The sequence below is a fragment of the Echinops telfairi genome, unplaced genomic scaffold, assembly GCF_000313985.2.
Source record: "Echinops telfairi isolate 266 unplaced genomic scaffold, ASM31398v2 ScPeMD7_7458;HRSCAF=8496, whole genome shotgun sequence".
NCBI classification, from domain to species: Eukaryota; Metazoa; Chordata; class Mammalia; order Afrosoricida; family Tenrecidae; genus Echinops; species Echinops telfairi.
In genome coordinates this window covers 14,765,714-14,782,392 of record NW_022111358.1, presented here as the reverse complement: position 1 = coordinate 14,782,392, position 16,679 = coordinate 14,765,714, and the positions used below count along the sequence as shown (strand labels likewise).

The 16,679-nt window shown below is 40.1% G+C and overlaps 1 protein-coding gene across 4 annotated transcripts in view; it reads left to right on the top strand.

Annotated features, from left to right (window-relative positions):
- Nucleotides 1–2,307: 2,307 nt before the first annotated feature.
- CLTC (clathrin heavy chain) overlaps nt 2,308–16,679 on the top strand; it is a 63,935-nt gene continuing 49,563 nt past the window's right edge. For all 4 annotated transcript variants that reach the window (XM_004707010.3, XM_045299853.1, XM_045299854.1 and 1 more), the window contains exon 1: nt 2,308–2,563. In XM_004707010.3, the coding sequence (XP_004707067.1) occupies nt 2,522–2,563 (42 nt within the window). In that variant the 5' untranslated portion in view covers nt 2,308–2,521. The remainder of the gene's footprint in view (nt 2,564–16,679) is intronic.

Sequence of the window (16,679 nt, the reverse complement as noted above, 5' to 3'; positions counted from 1 at the left end):
GAGCCAGTCAGGGTGCGATGTAGCAGTGATGCAAAATACAACTTTCCTCTAGTTCCTAAATGCTTTCTCTGCCCCCCACTATCATGATCCGAATTCTACCTTGCAAGTCTGGCTAGACTAGAGGATGTACACTGGTACAGATAGGAACTGGAAACACAGGGAATCCAGGGCGGATGATCCCTTCAGGACCAGTGGTGTGAGTGGCGATACTGGGAGCAAAGAGGGAGAGTGGGGTGGAAAGGGGGAACCGATTACAAGGATCTACATGTGACCTCCTCCCTGGGGGACGGACAACAGCAAAGTGGGTGAAGGGAGACGTCGGACAGGGCAAGATATGACAAAACAATAATTTATAAACTATCAAGGGCTCATGAGGGAGGGGGAATCAGGGAGGGAAGAGAAAAAATGAGGACCTGATTTCAGGGGCTTAAGTGGAAAGCAAATGTTTTGAGAATGATGAGGGCAATGAATGTACAAATGTGCTTTACACAATTGATATATGTATGGATTATGATATGACTTCTATGAGCCCCTAATAAAACGATTAAAATATATATGTAAAAAAAGAAAAATCATAACCAAAAAACCAAACAAAAACCTTAAATGTACTTCCAACTAAAAAAAAAAAGGTTCATTGTAGAAAGGCCCTTTTTAATGCTGCAGAATACAGAATATTTTTAAGTATTTGGTTTAGGAAAACAAAATTTTGGCAAGCATCAATATTTCCTCTTGTAACAGAGGCTAGGCTGCTTCTTTGCAGAATGCTCTGATCGCCTTTATCTGTCAAAGATTCTTCTTTCATCCTCAGAAGTTGCATGCTGGGGAAAAGCAGCTAAAATGATTAAGAAAACTTTTCTCACTAGGTAAAACTGCTAACAATCAAGGTATTTTATAGAGTTTTATGTTTAGCTCAAAAGAGCACTGGAAATAATTGCTGTGTACTTGAGTTTTTCCTCAAATAGTTCTGGGGGAAAATTTTCTTACAAAAATGAAAGCCACAGAACTAAATCTTTAGACTTATTGTTTTGCTTCCATTATAGAGCATTGTTAAAGCTTATATTTTAGCAGTAAAGTACTGAGGTTATTATGAACTGATAATGAATGCTGTCGATATCTTAATACTGTTGGAAGACACGATGCTTCAGCTTTGAGGCGTTTATATTCCCCAATACTGTTAACCTACGGGCACTGCTGAAGTGATCCCGCTGAAATAAACATATGCCTACAGTTCATCCCTTCCCTCCTTGCTTGTACCAAGGAAGAACCTCCCAAGCATCCTTCAGTGAACCATCTAAATCTTTGAGATGCAGAAGTTATTTACTCGCTAAAAAAATCTCCTTGCTACAATTTTGATCCGACCTCTCGGCTCATCTGTGATGTTCAAACGCTACACAAACTGATTACTAAACTAGGCGGGTCGATGTCCTCCAAAATGTCCGCAGAAACCTGAAGGAGAGCGATCACAAGGCCAGCTCGAGGGACCTCAGAAATGGCCTTCGGTGTCCTTTGAGGCATTATTTGAGGTACACCCGAGGAGGATGCTGGTTGGCGTTTGGTTCGCGCGGCAGGTTCTCCCATCGCAGGAGAGCGTGTGCTAAGGGCAGGGTGGATTTAAAGCCCGGGTCGCGGCCCCGCTCCCGGGGCGGTAAGAACCCACCCACGGCCTGAAACTGGGCGGGGGAGGAGGGAGGGCCCTAGCGAGCTGCCAAGGGAGCGCGCTGCAGGGAGGCAGTTTTCCTGAGTCACGGAGAGGGCGGGAGGCTGAGCCTAGCTACCCACGCCTTGTCTTCCTAAGGGCCCCAGTTTTGGTTGACCAGGACCACTGGGACGGGAGCAGAATCCTCCATTCCTCAAGGTGGCCCAGCCACCACCGCATTCCCAGGAGACTCCCTCCGCATTTCCCCCGAACTCGCTCTCCATTCCGGCAGCAAGCAGCCGACCCTTCCCTACCAGCATCACGTGCACCCGGAAGTACGGGGGCGGGGCTTGAACCACCTACGGAAATGACGTAGGTCGCCCCTAGTCGCATGATGTGGCAAATTGAAAAAAAAAAAGAGGGGGTAGGGACTAGCAAGAGGCTGGGTAAAGTGATGAGTCTAAAAAAGTAGTCCCTCCGGTTCTGACATTAGCACCAACGTCTCAGGAGTGATCTAGGCTCTCAGCGCATTGCGCCCCAAATTCCTGCGCCCCGCAGTCCCGCGGCCCTCCGTGGAGGGGTACATAAGGCGGAGGGCGTGCGACGACCTGGGCGGAGTTCTATCGCGCGGATCCCTCCGCAGGGCTCAGCCGTTTCCGGAGTCTGCGCTGCGCCCGGTTCCGCCATTGCGGCTCTCCCGGCCCCTGGAGCCTCCGCCCCCGGCCCGAGCTCGTTCGTCCGCCTGCCAGTTTCCTGCGTCCCCGGAGAGTAGCCTGCTGAGCCCAGCCTTCCCCCTCCCCCTTCTCCTCCTCTCCCTCGGAGAGCCCGGGCAGCCGCTGCCCCGCAGCCCCAGTGACAGGAGGAGACCTTCCCCCCGACAGCGCCATGGCCCAGATTCTGCCAATTCGCTTTCAGGAGCATCTCCAGGTGCGGCGGGGTTCGGGCTGGTGAGGGTGTGGACGGGCCAGTGGGAAGGAAGGACGAAGCTGGAGTGTAGGCCCAAGCAGAAAGAGCGGTGTCGCGGGGTGGGGGCGGGGGCGATGTCGGTGCGTGAGGTAGATGGAAGTGCGGGGGGGGCGCTATCTGGGAAAGCTTAACGCGGTAAAAAAAAATTATGTGGGGTTTGAATGGGAAAGGACGAGTCAGAGTGCAAAGACCGGCGAGGCTAGCTTAGGCCTGGTTCTCCGTGACTCTCCACCTTGCTTCCTGGATGGCTCGAACTACGCGTACTAATCCCCCTCCCCGTTTTATTCACTTCATTCATTTGGGTAGCTGAGTGGGGGGAGGTTCTGTCGATGTTTTTTTTTTCTCCTGGAGCAAGGATTCTCTCACCCCCTGGGCCATTACAGGGCTGTCATCTCCTCCCTCTCCCCCTTCGTGTTTGCACCCTGGAGTTGTGGGGCGGGTGGGTTGGGGAGGAGCAACCTTTTTCCTTCCTCCCTCTGCGGCTCTCAACTGGGAAAGGCACCTTCCTTCCCCCAGGGTGGGGGGACGGCGGCGTTGTCGCTCGCCTTCCCGGAGGCTGTAGGCACGGAAGGTCACTGGAGGAGTATGGAATGAGGGAATGTCTTTTCTCAGGGCGGTGTCAGTCTCAGGGTGCGTGGGGTCAAGGTCCCTGGGGGAATTAGCCTTTTTGTCTTTCTTGATTTCGCTAGGGATGATGTGGCTCTTAGGGCCTTTGATTCTAGGAGTTGGAAAGGAGGTATTCAGAGGTTACGTGTTTTGCAGGTCTCCTGGAGTCTAGCAAATTGTATGCTTGGTGGGAGTATCTCCTTCAGGATTGCTTGGAATTCAAAGAGAACCCTAGGGATAGAGCACACCTGCTTTGAAATATCCAGGGTTATTTGATGTGTAATTGGCTTCCTTTTAGTAGGTCCTAGTACCCGTACCATATCTTAAATTGGAGTCAGCGTACTGTTGTCTTATCTGGCAACATGCCATGGTCTGGCTAGGCAGGTGATCATTGGAGGACTTGACTGAATTAAACCTCTCCCAACTCTTGATTTTTCAGCTTTACCAATCTTACCTGGTTTTCACCTAGATTGAAAGCATTCATTCATACTAACCAAATTACCCACTTTAAAAGCTGTCTGCCTCAATTCAATCTTCTGAAGAGCTGGTTTCAGAAATAATAGAATATCCAGTGATATAAACATAACACTAATTTGTACTGCATTGGATTATTTTCATTAAAGCATTATCCCCTTATGAAGGGTTCTTGTTGATGAAAAGATGTGATATTCAGGCCATGAGTAACATCTTCATATTTCATTACAGCTATTCCCACTTTGGCTTGCACCAACAAGAAATGCTTTTCTTTTAAGGCTTACTGTATCAAAGAATAAATCTTTGCTTGTAAAACTAGTTCAATAGTGTATTTCCTTCAGTCATTTGTAGTCTTATGTCCCCCCAAAACAAACAAACAACTAAAGGACTTCACCCTGGCAATAAAACCAGTCTTTGACAAAAGATTTTAAAATGTAACGTTATAAAATTAACATGGAGAAGTTATTTTTCACTCTCAACCCAGTTGCTCTGGTCACCCCAGTTAAGTCGGGTGATAAATGAATATGGAGGAATAGAATCGTACAGGCTTTAGGTGTGCTGGTGAAACACTGGGTCTTCTCTACTCTAAAGTGAGACCGAAATGTAATCTTGAGTAGACAAATGTTTGTAAACCATACACAAGCAGTTACAGCTGGCTGCTTAGCTTAGGTAACTGAGGCATACCAGTTGCCAGTGAGTTGATTTTGACCTTTTGAGGAACACATGGTCCATTAGTAAATCTTATTTGTCCGTTGGTGGTTTGAACAGTAGCTTTTTACTTTTATTAGAGAGAAGACACGAATTGTTACATGATCACATAAAATAGAATCCAGTCTTGTTACATATTAAAGATGTAATTAGTACAGGCTGGATTCGAAATGGTTTGAAGTATCTTGAGTGAAGTCATTTCTTACTCAAATAATGTGTAGTTTTGAATATAAGGCAGCTTTGCAAATACTCATGAAAAAAAAATCAGCTCTCCATTTTTTGGAGCGAGAAACTTAGCTAGTGTGATTCTGTGTTCCACCTGATAATGATTAATTACAGAAAGCATCAATTCATCAACTCCTTCCAGGATAATATGCAGGGGCTTCAAAAAAATTGGGGAGGAGGAAACTGAATGAAAAGATAATGGAATTTTCCAAAAACTCAGTGAAACTTCTTCATATATCTCCTGATTTTTCATTTTATCCCCTTTAAAAAGCTAAAATGGATTATTTTAATTGATCATTGTAGGTCTTTAACCTCTGAGTTTCTGCCAGTTTGCTTCAAAGCTTCAGACAAAAATGTCTGAAATACTTATGATAGAAACTGGGAATAAGAAACGAGGAACTTGAGTATAAAGTTTTCATTTGTTGGGACTTTAAAAGGTGGACTGTAAATGTATTTATTTTTATAGGCTTTAACTACATTGACTAACTTAAGTATCTTGTCATCAAGGCTTGGAACTACATCAAGTGAATGTTAAGATTCTAAGTGATGCAGTATTTTTGTTGTTTTTAAGGATGTTTAGGCTGAAAGGAGCCTACATTAAGTGCTTATTTGAGTAAGGCATTTGACAGAGTGGCAGGTTCTGAAGGAATACTAGGCTATCTATATACAAACTTGGAGCCTTGGTGTCACAGTGGTTTAAGTGCACATGCTGACCACAAGGTTGGCAGTTCAAGCCTCTGTCTGCTTTAAGGGAGAAAGATGAAGCTGTCTATTTTCATAAAGATTTACAGTTTCAGAAGCCCTGTGGAACGGTTTTATGACCTATAGCAGTGGTTCTCAACTTTCCTAATGCCTTGACTCTTTAATAAGTTCCTCATGTTGTGGTGACCCCCCCCCCACCATAAAATTATTTTCGTTGCTACTTCATAACTGTAATTTTGCTACTGTTATGAATTGAGTGACCCCTGTGAAAGGTTGTTCGACCTCCAAAGGGGTTGCTACCCTCAGGTTGAGAACCGCTGACCTATGGGATCATTATGAGTCAAAACGGTTCAGTGGCAGTGGGCTAAATATATCGTATTATGTAAAATTATCAATTCTTGGCACATTATTGTTTATGCCATTTGACATTCTCTATTGTGTTCCTGGGTTGCAGAGGGTCTGTAAATAAACTGCTTTCTCTTGAGTCATGCATGCAAGTTTTGAATGTGAGTTGCATGGTAAAGGTTCTTGCTTGTGGTTTTGCTTATGTATTACTGGTATATGCTATGTGCTTAGCTGTACTACCTGGAAGATGCATGCTGTTTGGAAGTATACTACTGCCTACCCTGAATATAGTGTAGAAGCTTAAGTTTTGTCATATTTTTTCAGAATTTTCCCAATGGGTCTGTTTACTTAGTTTGAAGGGTGTGGTTAATTCTTACGATTGTGCTTTACTGTGATTAGGAAATAATTTAAGGCATGAAACTATGTGTTTAGAATCACAGTCGTTTTCATTTTAGTGTCTAATGAAATTAATAACTTTTATCTGTTTGTGTTCTCGTGATGTGACTTTGGCTCCGTTTGTGTCACTATTCAGTAGGAGTTTCTGCAACGATAGACTTATCGTTAGTTGCATGTGGATATTGGACATGGGAAATGTGATTTGTGTGACTGAGGGAGGTACTGAGTTTTTACTTTTAAAAATTAAATGTAAAAAAAAAAATTAAATGTAAATGCAGTATGTGGGTATCTACTAGTGTATTAGACTGCACAGTTATAGACCATAGTGATGTGGTTTGTAAGATTGAAAGTTTATCTCACCACCACGTTTGTACACCTAGTAATTTTGTTAGCTAAAATTAAAGCACTCATTCAAAAACTTAAGTTTTATATGCTTCTGTCAAGGAGACATGATGGAAAACAAATGACTGGTCAGTGGGGAGAGGAAGCAACAGGTTTCTTTTCTTTAGAGCCTAATGTCAGCTATGGATGTAGCTGAGTACTTGCAGATCTTTACTTAATCCTCACGTTCTTAAACAATTGAAGAAATTGAGCCTCAGTAAGTAAGTAGCGCCCAAGGTATCACCGGGTCAGAATGGGATTTGAACCTGGATCATCTGACCCAGATAGTTCAAGGAAGTAGAGTAATTGGCTTTAAGAGGAGAAGTTATGTAGTATCCTTGTGTGCTTTTTTCTGTTGACTTTGGCCCATTGCGTAGACTTCCCTTTACTTGTTCAACATGTGATGAGTGATGTGGTATAGTAGGTAGAGCAAGCATTTGGGGTTATTTAGACCACAGCTGCCCAAGAAAAATCATATTTAATTATAAGCCATGCTAAAAGTAAATTGGTGAATCATTTTAATATACTTTAATTTCATATACTCCCAGGATTAGCATTTCAGCATAATCAGGATGAAATTTGGGATATTTTATATATGGTTTTTCCCTCTAAAATTTCAAAATCTGCAGTGTATTTTATATTTCGGAGTGTACATCAAAAGAGCACTGCTACAAAACCATAGAAACCATTATTAAACAAAAATATCAAGATGTGAACTGTTCACTCTTTTGACGTTTTCCATTCTAGGGCTATAAACTTCTGAAGGTGGTGTTTCTGTCTCTACCCCTTCCCTAAAGAATTGTGTGCTTTGGTTTACACCTTCAGAAACATTTCACATTCCTTTGAAATGTGTGAAAAGAAGTGTGAAGGGGCTAGCTCTGGCCCATAGGGGTGGGTAGGGTAAAGTTTCCCAAAGCGATTCTCATAGGATAAGCCCTTGTTTCCCTTGCAGATTGAGCAGGTACATTGTGGCTTTTTTCTCACCATTGTAGTTTTCAGTTTCCCTAAGACAGCTTTTAAAAATATATATATTATTAATATTTTTTCAAAACAACTTAATAAGCCCCATGATTGTCCTATAACTTTTGAGAAACTCTTACCAAGATTACTCCTTTAGAGTCACAAAAAACAGTGGCCATAACTTTCTGAGCTGACCTTCCAGCTTTTTAACTGACCCTGGAAAAGAAAATTTTTATGGGGCCTTTTCTTCTGAAGGTAGCTTAACGAAGTGAAGACAGTGTTTTACTGTGAGAACGTGTATGCAGCCATCTGCTGAGTGAGCAAAGACATACTTAAATGTTTTGTCTGTGATAAACCTATTTACTAGGAACTGGAGCCCTTGTAGCAGTACTTTAAAATGTCCTTAGTGCAGCACATCACACATCAGATCCTATTTTCATCAGAAATACTAGGTACGTAGTTAGGTACTCTGGTGGCTCTGTGGATTAGGCCTTGGGCTGCTAATCGCAAGGTCAGTTCAAAACCATCAGCCACCCTACAGGGGAAAGATAAAGCTGCCTGCTCCTCTAAAACTTTAGTCTTGGAAATCCTGTATAAGTAGGTGGGTTTGAGCTTTGGTATTTAGGTTTTAAAACATTTGCAGATGGAAAAGCAGTTTCACATAATCCATGTTATTTTAAACATTACTTAAGTATTCCATTGTGTTAACAATTTGTAGATAAATTTTAATTCCTTTAACCTTTAAAATGCAGCACACCATTTGAAGCCACATAGCAAATGGTTAATGCCACATATAGCTCATTGCCACCATATTGATTAACACAGGTTAAGGATAATCTCTTGCTTACTCTTCTGTGTAAAATAGGCGTGGTGGTAATGTTAATTGAGTCAGTTCCTGCTCATTGAGCCCCATGTGTGCAAAGTTGAATGGCTCCGTTGGGTTTTCAAAAATGTCATGTCTGGGAAACAAACTGGCAAGCCTGTCTTCCAAACTCTAGGTTGGCTGGAGGTACCACCCTTTTGGCAATTAGATGAGCACTTAACCCTTTTCCCCACCCAAATCTCTGAAATAGACTTAACGCCAGAAACCAAACCCACTACCATGGAGTCAATTCTGAGTCATAGTGACCTTATAGGAAGCAGATTTTCTCACCTTTTCCTCGAGGCGGTACCTACTTTTTGGTTAGCAGCCCATCTTGAGTTTGAACTGGGTCCCTAGGATAACATTATTAAATAGTGTTCTTGATCAGATATACGAATCATATCTAATAGAATACCCATAGGGAAAACCTTTGTTAATAATCTTTTAGGTAGTACTGACTTAAATGTTCTTGCATAGGTAGAGAATAAGCTCATAGCAAACTTTTTTTTGCCTTTTTTCTGAACAAGACCATTTCTAGATTTGCTTACATAGGAAGGATCTACAAAAAAAATTGTGGAAAAAATACTATCATCTTTTCATTCCATTTTGCTTTAAACTTTCTGAAGCCCCCCTGTAGATGCCATGATAAAGCTACTTCATTAAATCAATGTGTCAGGTAAGCCAAAGCAAAGTTTAAAGCTGGAGTTGTTATTTTCCCTTTGCCAAGTGCACGATGGGTTTTTTTCTTTTGAATTTCTTCTGATTACCACTTTCTGTGCTTCCTTCTGTAGAGAACAGTCCACTTTACCTGTCGAGGGCTCCTCTTGGAAAGGAATGCTAATTCGCATTTTACATACGAAATTGGAAAACCTTTCCATCAGTCCTGGCGTAGCATCTTCCAATGTTGGGGTAAATCTTGTACCTGCTGAAACTGCACAGCTCAACCTTCATGGCTGTAACAGCAGAGAACCAGAGCAATGGCAAAGAGCTGGAGTCTTTTTTAGGACAATGTTTTTATAAGAATGGACTAACATTTGACTTTTCAATTGCTATTAATTTCTTTATCCAAATTCCCACTTTATCTAAATTTATGCACAGTGGTTGGGGTCAGGTTAATTCATTTCTGGGATTATCTGTATATGTCCAAAGGGTTGAACTCAAAACTTCTGTAGACTTTGCTGATGACAAGAAAGTGAAGTTACTTGTGAACTAAGAAACTTCTGTTTTATGATTTTTTTTTAAATGTAAAACTTGAATAGACAAGACAGTTGTGTTCAGGAGAGGAGGGCGGGGCAGTAGGACATTCTTAGGAGCATAACCATAGAGGATAAAAGGTTGACAAACTAGTGTGGTGTGCTTTGGAGGCAGAACTACCAGTTAATATTAGTATTTCCTGTTTTGAATCATTAAGTAAATAAGAATTTTAAGTGTTGAAGTAAAGCAGAATTTAAAGATTATTTCTGAAACGAAAGGAACTGGGTCCACTAAAACCACCTTTGCTCATTTTAAGAATTTAAACTCATCAGAGTGCTGTTAATGGAAAATGCTAGATGTTTAATGTGCACTTGGTCTCTATTTGATCGTATCAGGCTTTTAGGTTATTTCAGCTTCCTTGTTTATAAAACTAATACTTACTTTCTGGGCAGTTTTGAAGTCAGATTATAGTATGCATTGTGTTTATAGCAGAAGGATCATCCTTTGTTATGCCATTGAATAGATTGCAACTCATCCAGTACAGTTTCTCAAATAGTCCTGGGAGGAGAAGTCTTTCTTTAACCATTTGAGTTGAACGTATATGCCATGGCAAAGGAAAGAACTATTCAATACACTCTACTCAATTGTTGAAGCCAGTGTTACCCCAGACTTTGCCCTCTCTTCTCATTTTCTCCATCCAGTTTATTTCTGGAGTAGGCAAAGGAAGAACCTTCATAGTCGGGGGTCTTGAGGATTACAGTTTTTGATGACCTCCATCTCTTGAAACAGTGGTAGATGGAAACTGAGAACTGTGGTGGATGGAAAAAGGGAACTGGGTTGAGAGTTGCCTTTATTTGTCTCTGACTGGCTATTCATTGGAGAAAAGAGGTTAAAAAAAAAGTGGACAGAGAAGCTCAAACTTAATCATGTACTCTCAGCTTAGCTAAAAGTGGACGTTAGTAGATCTCATTGTTTGAAGATGAAAAGTTATGGGATAAAATCCAGGGTTCCCATGATTTATTTATAAAAGTTCAACTGTTTTCCTCCTTTGCCACAATATTCTGTAATGATTTTGTTGAACTATGCAAATCTAAGGGCAGAGTTTCTTTTTTAACATACAGTATCCCTCAGGAAAATAATACCAGGGGGCTTCATTGAAAATTTTCATTGTTTTTTTCCCCATGAACTTTTGAAGCCTCCTTTGGTTAAAATAAAAGTAACATACTCTCAAACTGCTAACAGACTGAGTGGTTCCAGTGCTAATGAAAACACTGGTGTAAGAAATGCATATGTACAGTTTAAATAAAATGGCTTGTGAAATGTGAAGAATAGAAAAACATTTACAAATTACTGATTTTATGTATGTATTTAAGTATCTGTATAAACTAAAAAGACTTCAGGAATTAAGCATTAACAATATGAAATCCCTAAAAGTTTGTAGATTATCAGGACCAAAAGCTTTTTTTAAGAAATAAAAGTCACATAACAAAATTAACTATTTTGAAGTGAACAATTTACTTAGTTTCATTTGGTCCGTTCACAATGCTTTACAGCCATCTTCTCTGTCTTGTTCCAGAACATTTTCTTCATTCCAAAAGGGAACTCCTTACCCATCTGATACCTCCATGGTCAACCCTGTTACTGAACTGCTGGCAAATAATAATTTGCTTTCTATGTATTTACCTATTCTGGATAGTACATATATGTGCAATCATGCAATGTGTGATGTTTTGTGTATAGGTACTTTCATTTAGCATTCAAGATTTATCCACATTCAAGTTATATCACACCATTCCTTTTTGGCTGAGTAGTATGTATAGATATATCACATTTTGTTTATTCATCTGTTGAACACTTGGGTTGTTTCCATTTTTCAGCTAATGCTGTTAAGTATGTTTATGTACAAGTATTTGCATACCTGCTTTCACTTCTTTTGGGGTTTATACGTCGGGTTGGAATTGCTGGGTCAGATGGTAATACTGTGTTAGCTTTTGAGGCATCATAAAACAGTCGCAGAAGTTGTACTATTCACTTTGCTGAACTTGAAATTGGTGGCATTCACGTTCACAGGAAAATATTCCCAGTGATTCCCTTGCAAAGGAAAGTTATCTGAACTTGTAACTTGTAGCACTTGGTTGGCTGATGATGTTTTTGATTAATTGATACAAATAGAAAAAATGGAAGATACAATAGTGTAATGTTTAATTTCCTAACAGGTCTGTTAGACTTGGGTGAAAAAAATGCATGCTTATGTTCTGTAATGATGGAGAGGAGATGAATGTAACACTAGACTTCTACTTTACAATCTGCATATTTGGAAGTTATCATAGAATGCAGTTTCTTTAGGAACTTTGCGGCTTTATTTATTTATTTATTTTAATTTTTTTACATTTTATTAGGGGCTCATACAACTGTTATCCCAATCCATGCACACATCAATTGTGTAAAGCGCATTTGTACATCACTTTGCGACTTTAATAGTAAGGAAACTGACCTGATGTTTTACGTATTTTCACTAGGAAACCCAAGTTCATGGTGTCTCTCCAATGGATTGAAATGATTTGTGGAGGACTATCATATAAAGTATTTATAATATAATTTAAATGGTTTTATAGGCCCATAATCTACCTATCATACCATTCAATAGTTCAGTCATATCAAGAATTTATTGCATTCTTGAACCCTCAAAGTAAGTTTCCTTTCTGGTTCCTTAAAAGAGCGCTTGGATAGTTCCTACCCCAAAAGCCATGTTCAGTCATAAATTTGGTAGCATTTGGTTTTGGCTAACTGAAATACAAGAAAGGATATCATCCTGGAGACTAAGAACTTCCCTATACTACCCTGCAGCTTGGGCAAAATTGATGTATGTTTCCTCTAATTATTTGGTTATAAATTTTAAAGATGATAGCCGGGCACCATCAGCTTTCTTCTCCACCTTTCCTTATTCACCCGCTTTGTCTTCAGCGGTTGTGTTGGGAAGGTGAGCATCATAGACTGCCAATTTAATAGAAGAAAGTATGCTTGCATTGAGGGAGTACTTGAATGGAGGCCCAGTGTCCTTCTGCTACCTTAATACTAAACCTATAAATATATGGACATAGATCTATTTCCCCATCCTCATATATAAATGTATTTTCATATGTACATGCCTCTATCTAGACCTCTATAAAGCTGACAATTACAAGGATCTACATGTGACCTCCTCCCTGGGGGATGGACAACAGAAAAGTGGGTGAAGGGAGACATCGGACAGGGCAAGATACGACAAAATAATTTATAAATTATCAAGGGTTCATGAGGGAGAGGGGAGCGGGGAGGGAGGGGAAAAAATGAGGACCTGATGCCAAGGGCTTAAGTGGAGAGCAAATGTTTTGAGAATGATGAGAGCAATGAATGTACAAATGTGCTTTACACAATTGATGTATGTATGGATTGTGATAAGACTTCTATGATCCCCTAATAAAACGATTAAAATTTTTTTAAAAGATGATTTGCAGTCAGCAGTTGCTGATAGTTTATTAAAGGTAACTTAGTTTTGACAGTCCTTGTGTCCAGCTGTGGGTTCTTTTCTGATTAGATCATTTTCAACTTAAGTGAATGTCCAAAGTTAAAAATTAATTGGGGGACACTGTTAGATCTTAAAGTTCCACCCTGTCATACTCCTCAGAGACAGTGGTTGATTCTGAGGCTAACATGGAGTAGAAACAAATCTAGTTGGTCTCGTCTATTTAATCTTGTTTTTAACAAAATTAGTAGTAATTAATGTGCATATTTAGGTAATAGATCAACAAGGGTTAAGGGTGTTTTTAATGTTTTGAAATCTGTGGAGCCCACGGGAAGCAATTGCTTATATTCCTGTTATTGGATGACCTAAAGGAATGCTGCATTCTCAGCGTTTTTCTTCATTTCCTTTAGAAGTCAGCAACTGCAATTTTTATTTGACATTCTGCTAGCTTCCAGGAAGGGCTCAGTGAAGTGACTGCTGTAAGCATTTTTTTTTTAAGGGTGATTAACTTAGTGAAGGTAGAGGATGTTTTAGAGCTTCTTTTAAAATATGGATTTGTGTGTCCTCCTTGCTAATCTTCTCTGGTTCAGTCCAAATTTAGTATGTGAGTTGCCAAAGGAAGAGTGTGGGGTTTTAGAGCTTTTAGAGGACAATTGTGCTGCATGAAATACTTGGGATAGGAAGTTAATCAGATTTTTAAGCACATATACCTTATAAAATACCCATATCGAGAGCTTGTTAGTACTAATGGTATCATAATGACACTCAAATATTAGCAAGCCATTTACTCTGTAGTACCACCAATGAAGGACACAGGATTCACTTAGATACTGAAATACTGTGTCAGCCAATTGATTATAACTTACAGTGAGTGACTCCATGTAAGGCAGGGTAGAACTGCCTCCATGTGGGTGGGTTTCTGAGATTATAACTCTTTATGGGAGTAGCAAGCCTTGTCTTCTGTGGATCTGCTGGTGGCTTCAAACTGCTGACTTTGCAGTTAGTGACACAATGTATAACCAGGGCTCCATCACTTAGATAAAGTAACAGAAATAAGACTACACAGAGCATTTATGAAACGGGGCTTAAAACTGTTCTGGTTTTTGCCCCCATGCTGATAATTTTCATTTCCACCCAGAGACACTGAATCCGAATACATTTTAACAAGAAACCCAAGTATGCATAAGGATCATCTTGTTAAAGTATCTATCTGGAGTGGAAATAAAAAAAGTCAACAGCTGAAGAAACCAGAATGAACTTTTAAAAAGCCCTGTGGTGAAAGTTGTAGCTTCATCTGAAATACAGCGGCTTGTACATACTTCCCTTACTGTTCTCACTGTTCAGATGAAACAAGGAGGAAGGATCTGGAAAATGAAAAGCCAAGCACTAATTGTGAAACAAAAGTCCTTAATAATGCTTTCGTAAACACAAGTTTTACTGTATTTCAATTTTCAGCTGATACAGCTGGTAAATGGGCTCGGTTCCAAGAATTTACTGGTCATTCCATCTGATTAGATATAAGAACTGCTGGTTTTATTACCAGACTCCAAGCAACTCTATTTCTCTCTGAATTCTGCTGTGTTGTAGGCATAGCACAATTGCAATGGATTGCTCAGATAAAGCCTTCGTGTTAAGGGTGAGTAGTTTTTAGCTAACCGAAGAATTGGGCATTGAAAAATCTTTTTTATTTTTCTGTATGCCCTATGCTAGCATTTTAGCCCTTTTTGACAAATGAATGATAGTTGCCAGTGAGTCCGTTCTGACTCGGCATCCCTGGCACAACAGAAGAAAACACTGACTGACTGCCCAGCCCTTGCCGTCCTCCCAGTTGTTCTTATGTTTGAGCCCATTGATGCAGCCACTGTGTCAGTCCATCTTGTTGAAGTTCTTCCTCTTTTTCACTACCTCTCTACCAAGCATGATAGCCTTTTCAGGGACTGGTCTCTCCTGATAGCATGTTCAAAGTATGTGAGATGGAAGTCATCCTTGCCTCTAAGGAGCATTCTGACTATACTTCCAAGAGAGATGTTTGTTCTTATGGCAGTCCATGGTACTTTGGATATTTTTTGCCAGCACCACAATTCAAACACATTGAGACTAATGAATGTATTGGGTTAAATATATTTGTGACCTTTTTAGCCCTTTTAACACTATCACCATACATTCGCGATTAATGGGTTCTAATGAGGTGCTGATTCACCATGCTGGGTTTCCTAATTTCTTGATTTTTCAGGGTTTTCCTATTCCATCTTTAGTAACACATGTTTTGAACAAAGTAATTGGCGCACTTAAAGGTTTGGCTAAGTAATGTTACTAGCTTGATGTTTAAAGCAATTGGACCATCTGTTCAAGAATAGCATATATCACAATACCATAGTCCCAGAGCTAGATAATTGTAAGTACAGAAATCTCTAAAATATAGAATGCTTATGTGCCCCCACGCTATTCTAAGTGCTTAAACCAAATCAAATGCCTTCAAGGTCATTCAGACTCTGAGCTAACCTGCAGGGCAGTGTAGAATTGTCCCATAACATTTTCAAAGTTATTGGTCTTTGTGGAAGCTCTTCCCTCTCCAGAGCCGCTGGTGGATTTGAACCACTGACCTTTTGGTTACCATTTGAATGCTTAACCACTGCACACCACCAGACCTCCCCCCCTCTTAGATGCTTCACTCACTCATTCCCAGCTCATAATGACCTTGTAGGACAGAGTAGAACTGCCCCTAGGTTTCCATATGGGAACAGAAAACCTCATTTGTCTCCTGTGGAGTGCCTGGCGGTTTCTAACTACCAGCCTTGTGTTTAGCAGTTCAAGTAGCCCATTGCACCATGTGTGTTGAATCACTTAAACCTTTCTTTCAGCATCTGGCTGTGCCTTCCTTCTAAACAAGGTGGACACAACTTGCCTTTTCTGTTTGCCACAATACAATTTAGTCAAGTAAATTTTCAAAATCAAGCAGGAAAATCAGTATATAAAAGCCTTACCAAAAAATGAGCATTTAATTTAGATTTTTGAATTTAACAAGTGATGCCATATTTTATTTTCAGATGACCTTTTTTGTGTTTTCACATGTACTCTTTTTAAAATTGAGAACTCACTTTACAATCATGAATTCTTTCCCTAAGAGCTTTTTAAAATTTTGATGAACACTTTAGAAATTGAGGCAGTGATAGCTTTCCAAGCCCCAAAACAGACCTCTTTTCTCTTGTTCTCTGAAGAAATCACTTGCACACCTGATAGAATTCTCTTTCCCTTCTAGCCCTGGGGCTTAGTCATTTGAATTAGTTTAGTGTTGTTGGTTTTTAAAAAAATCATTTTATTGGGAGCTCTTACAGATATTACAACAACCCATGATTCAATTAGATCAAGCATAATTGTAAAATTACTGACATCATTTTCAAAACATTTTATTCTGGAACTCTGATATCAGCTCTTTATCCCTTCCCTCCCCCAACCTGCCCTCCAGGAACCCTTATTATATTATAAATAGTTATTACTTATCATTTTTCACCATATACTGTATCCGTTCCACTGCAGTTCTGTTACTTATTCCCCTCAAGTGGGATTTTGCAGTCGTCTTTGCTATCAGCTCCCCTTCCCCCTCTTTTCCACCCCTCCCCGTACCTGCAGAGAATTGATGCTCCCATTACTTTTTTTGACAGGTTTATCTAGAATTTATGCATTGAATTATCTTCATTATACAAATGAATATTCACAGG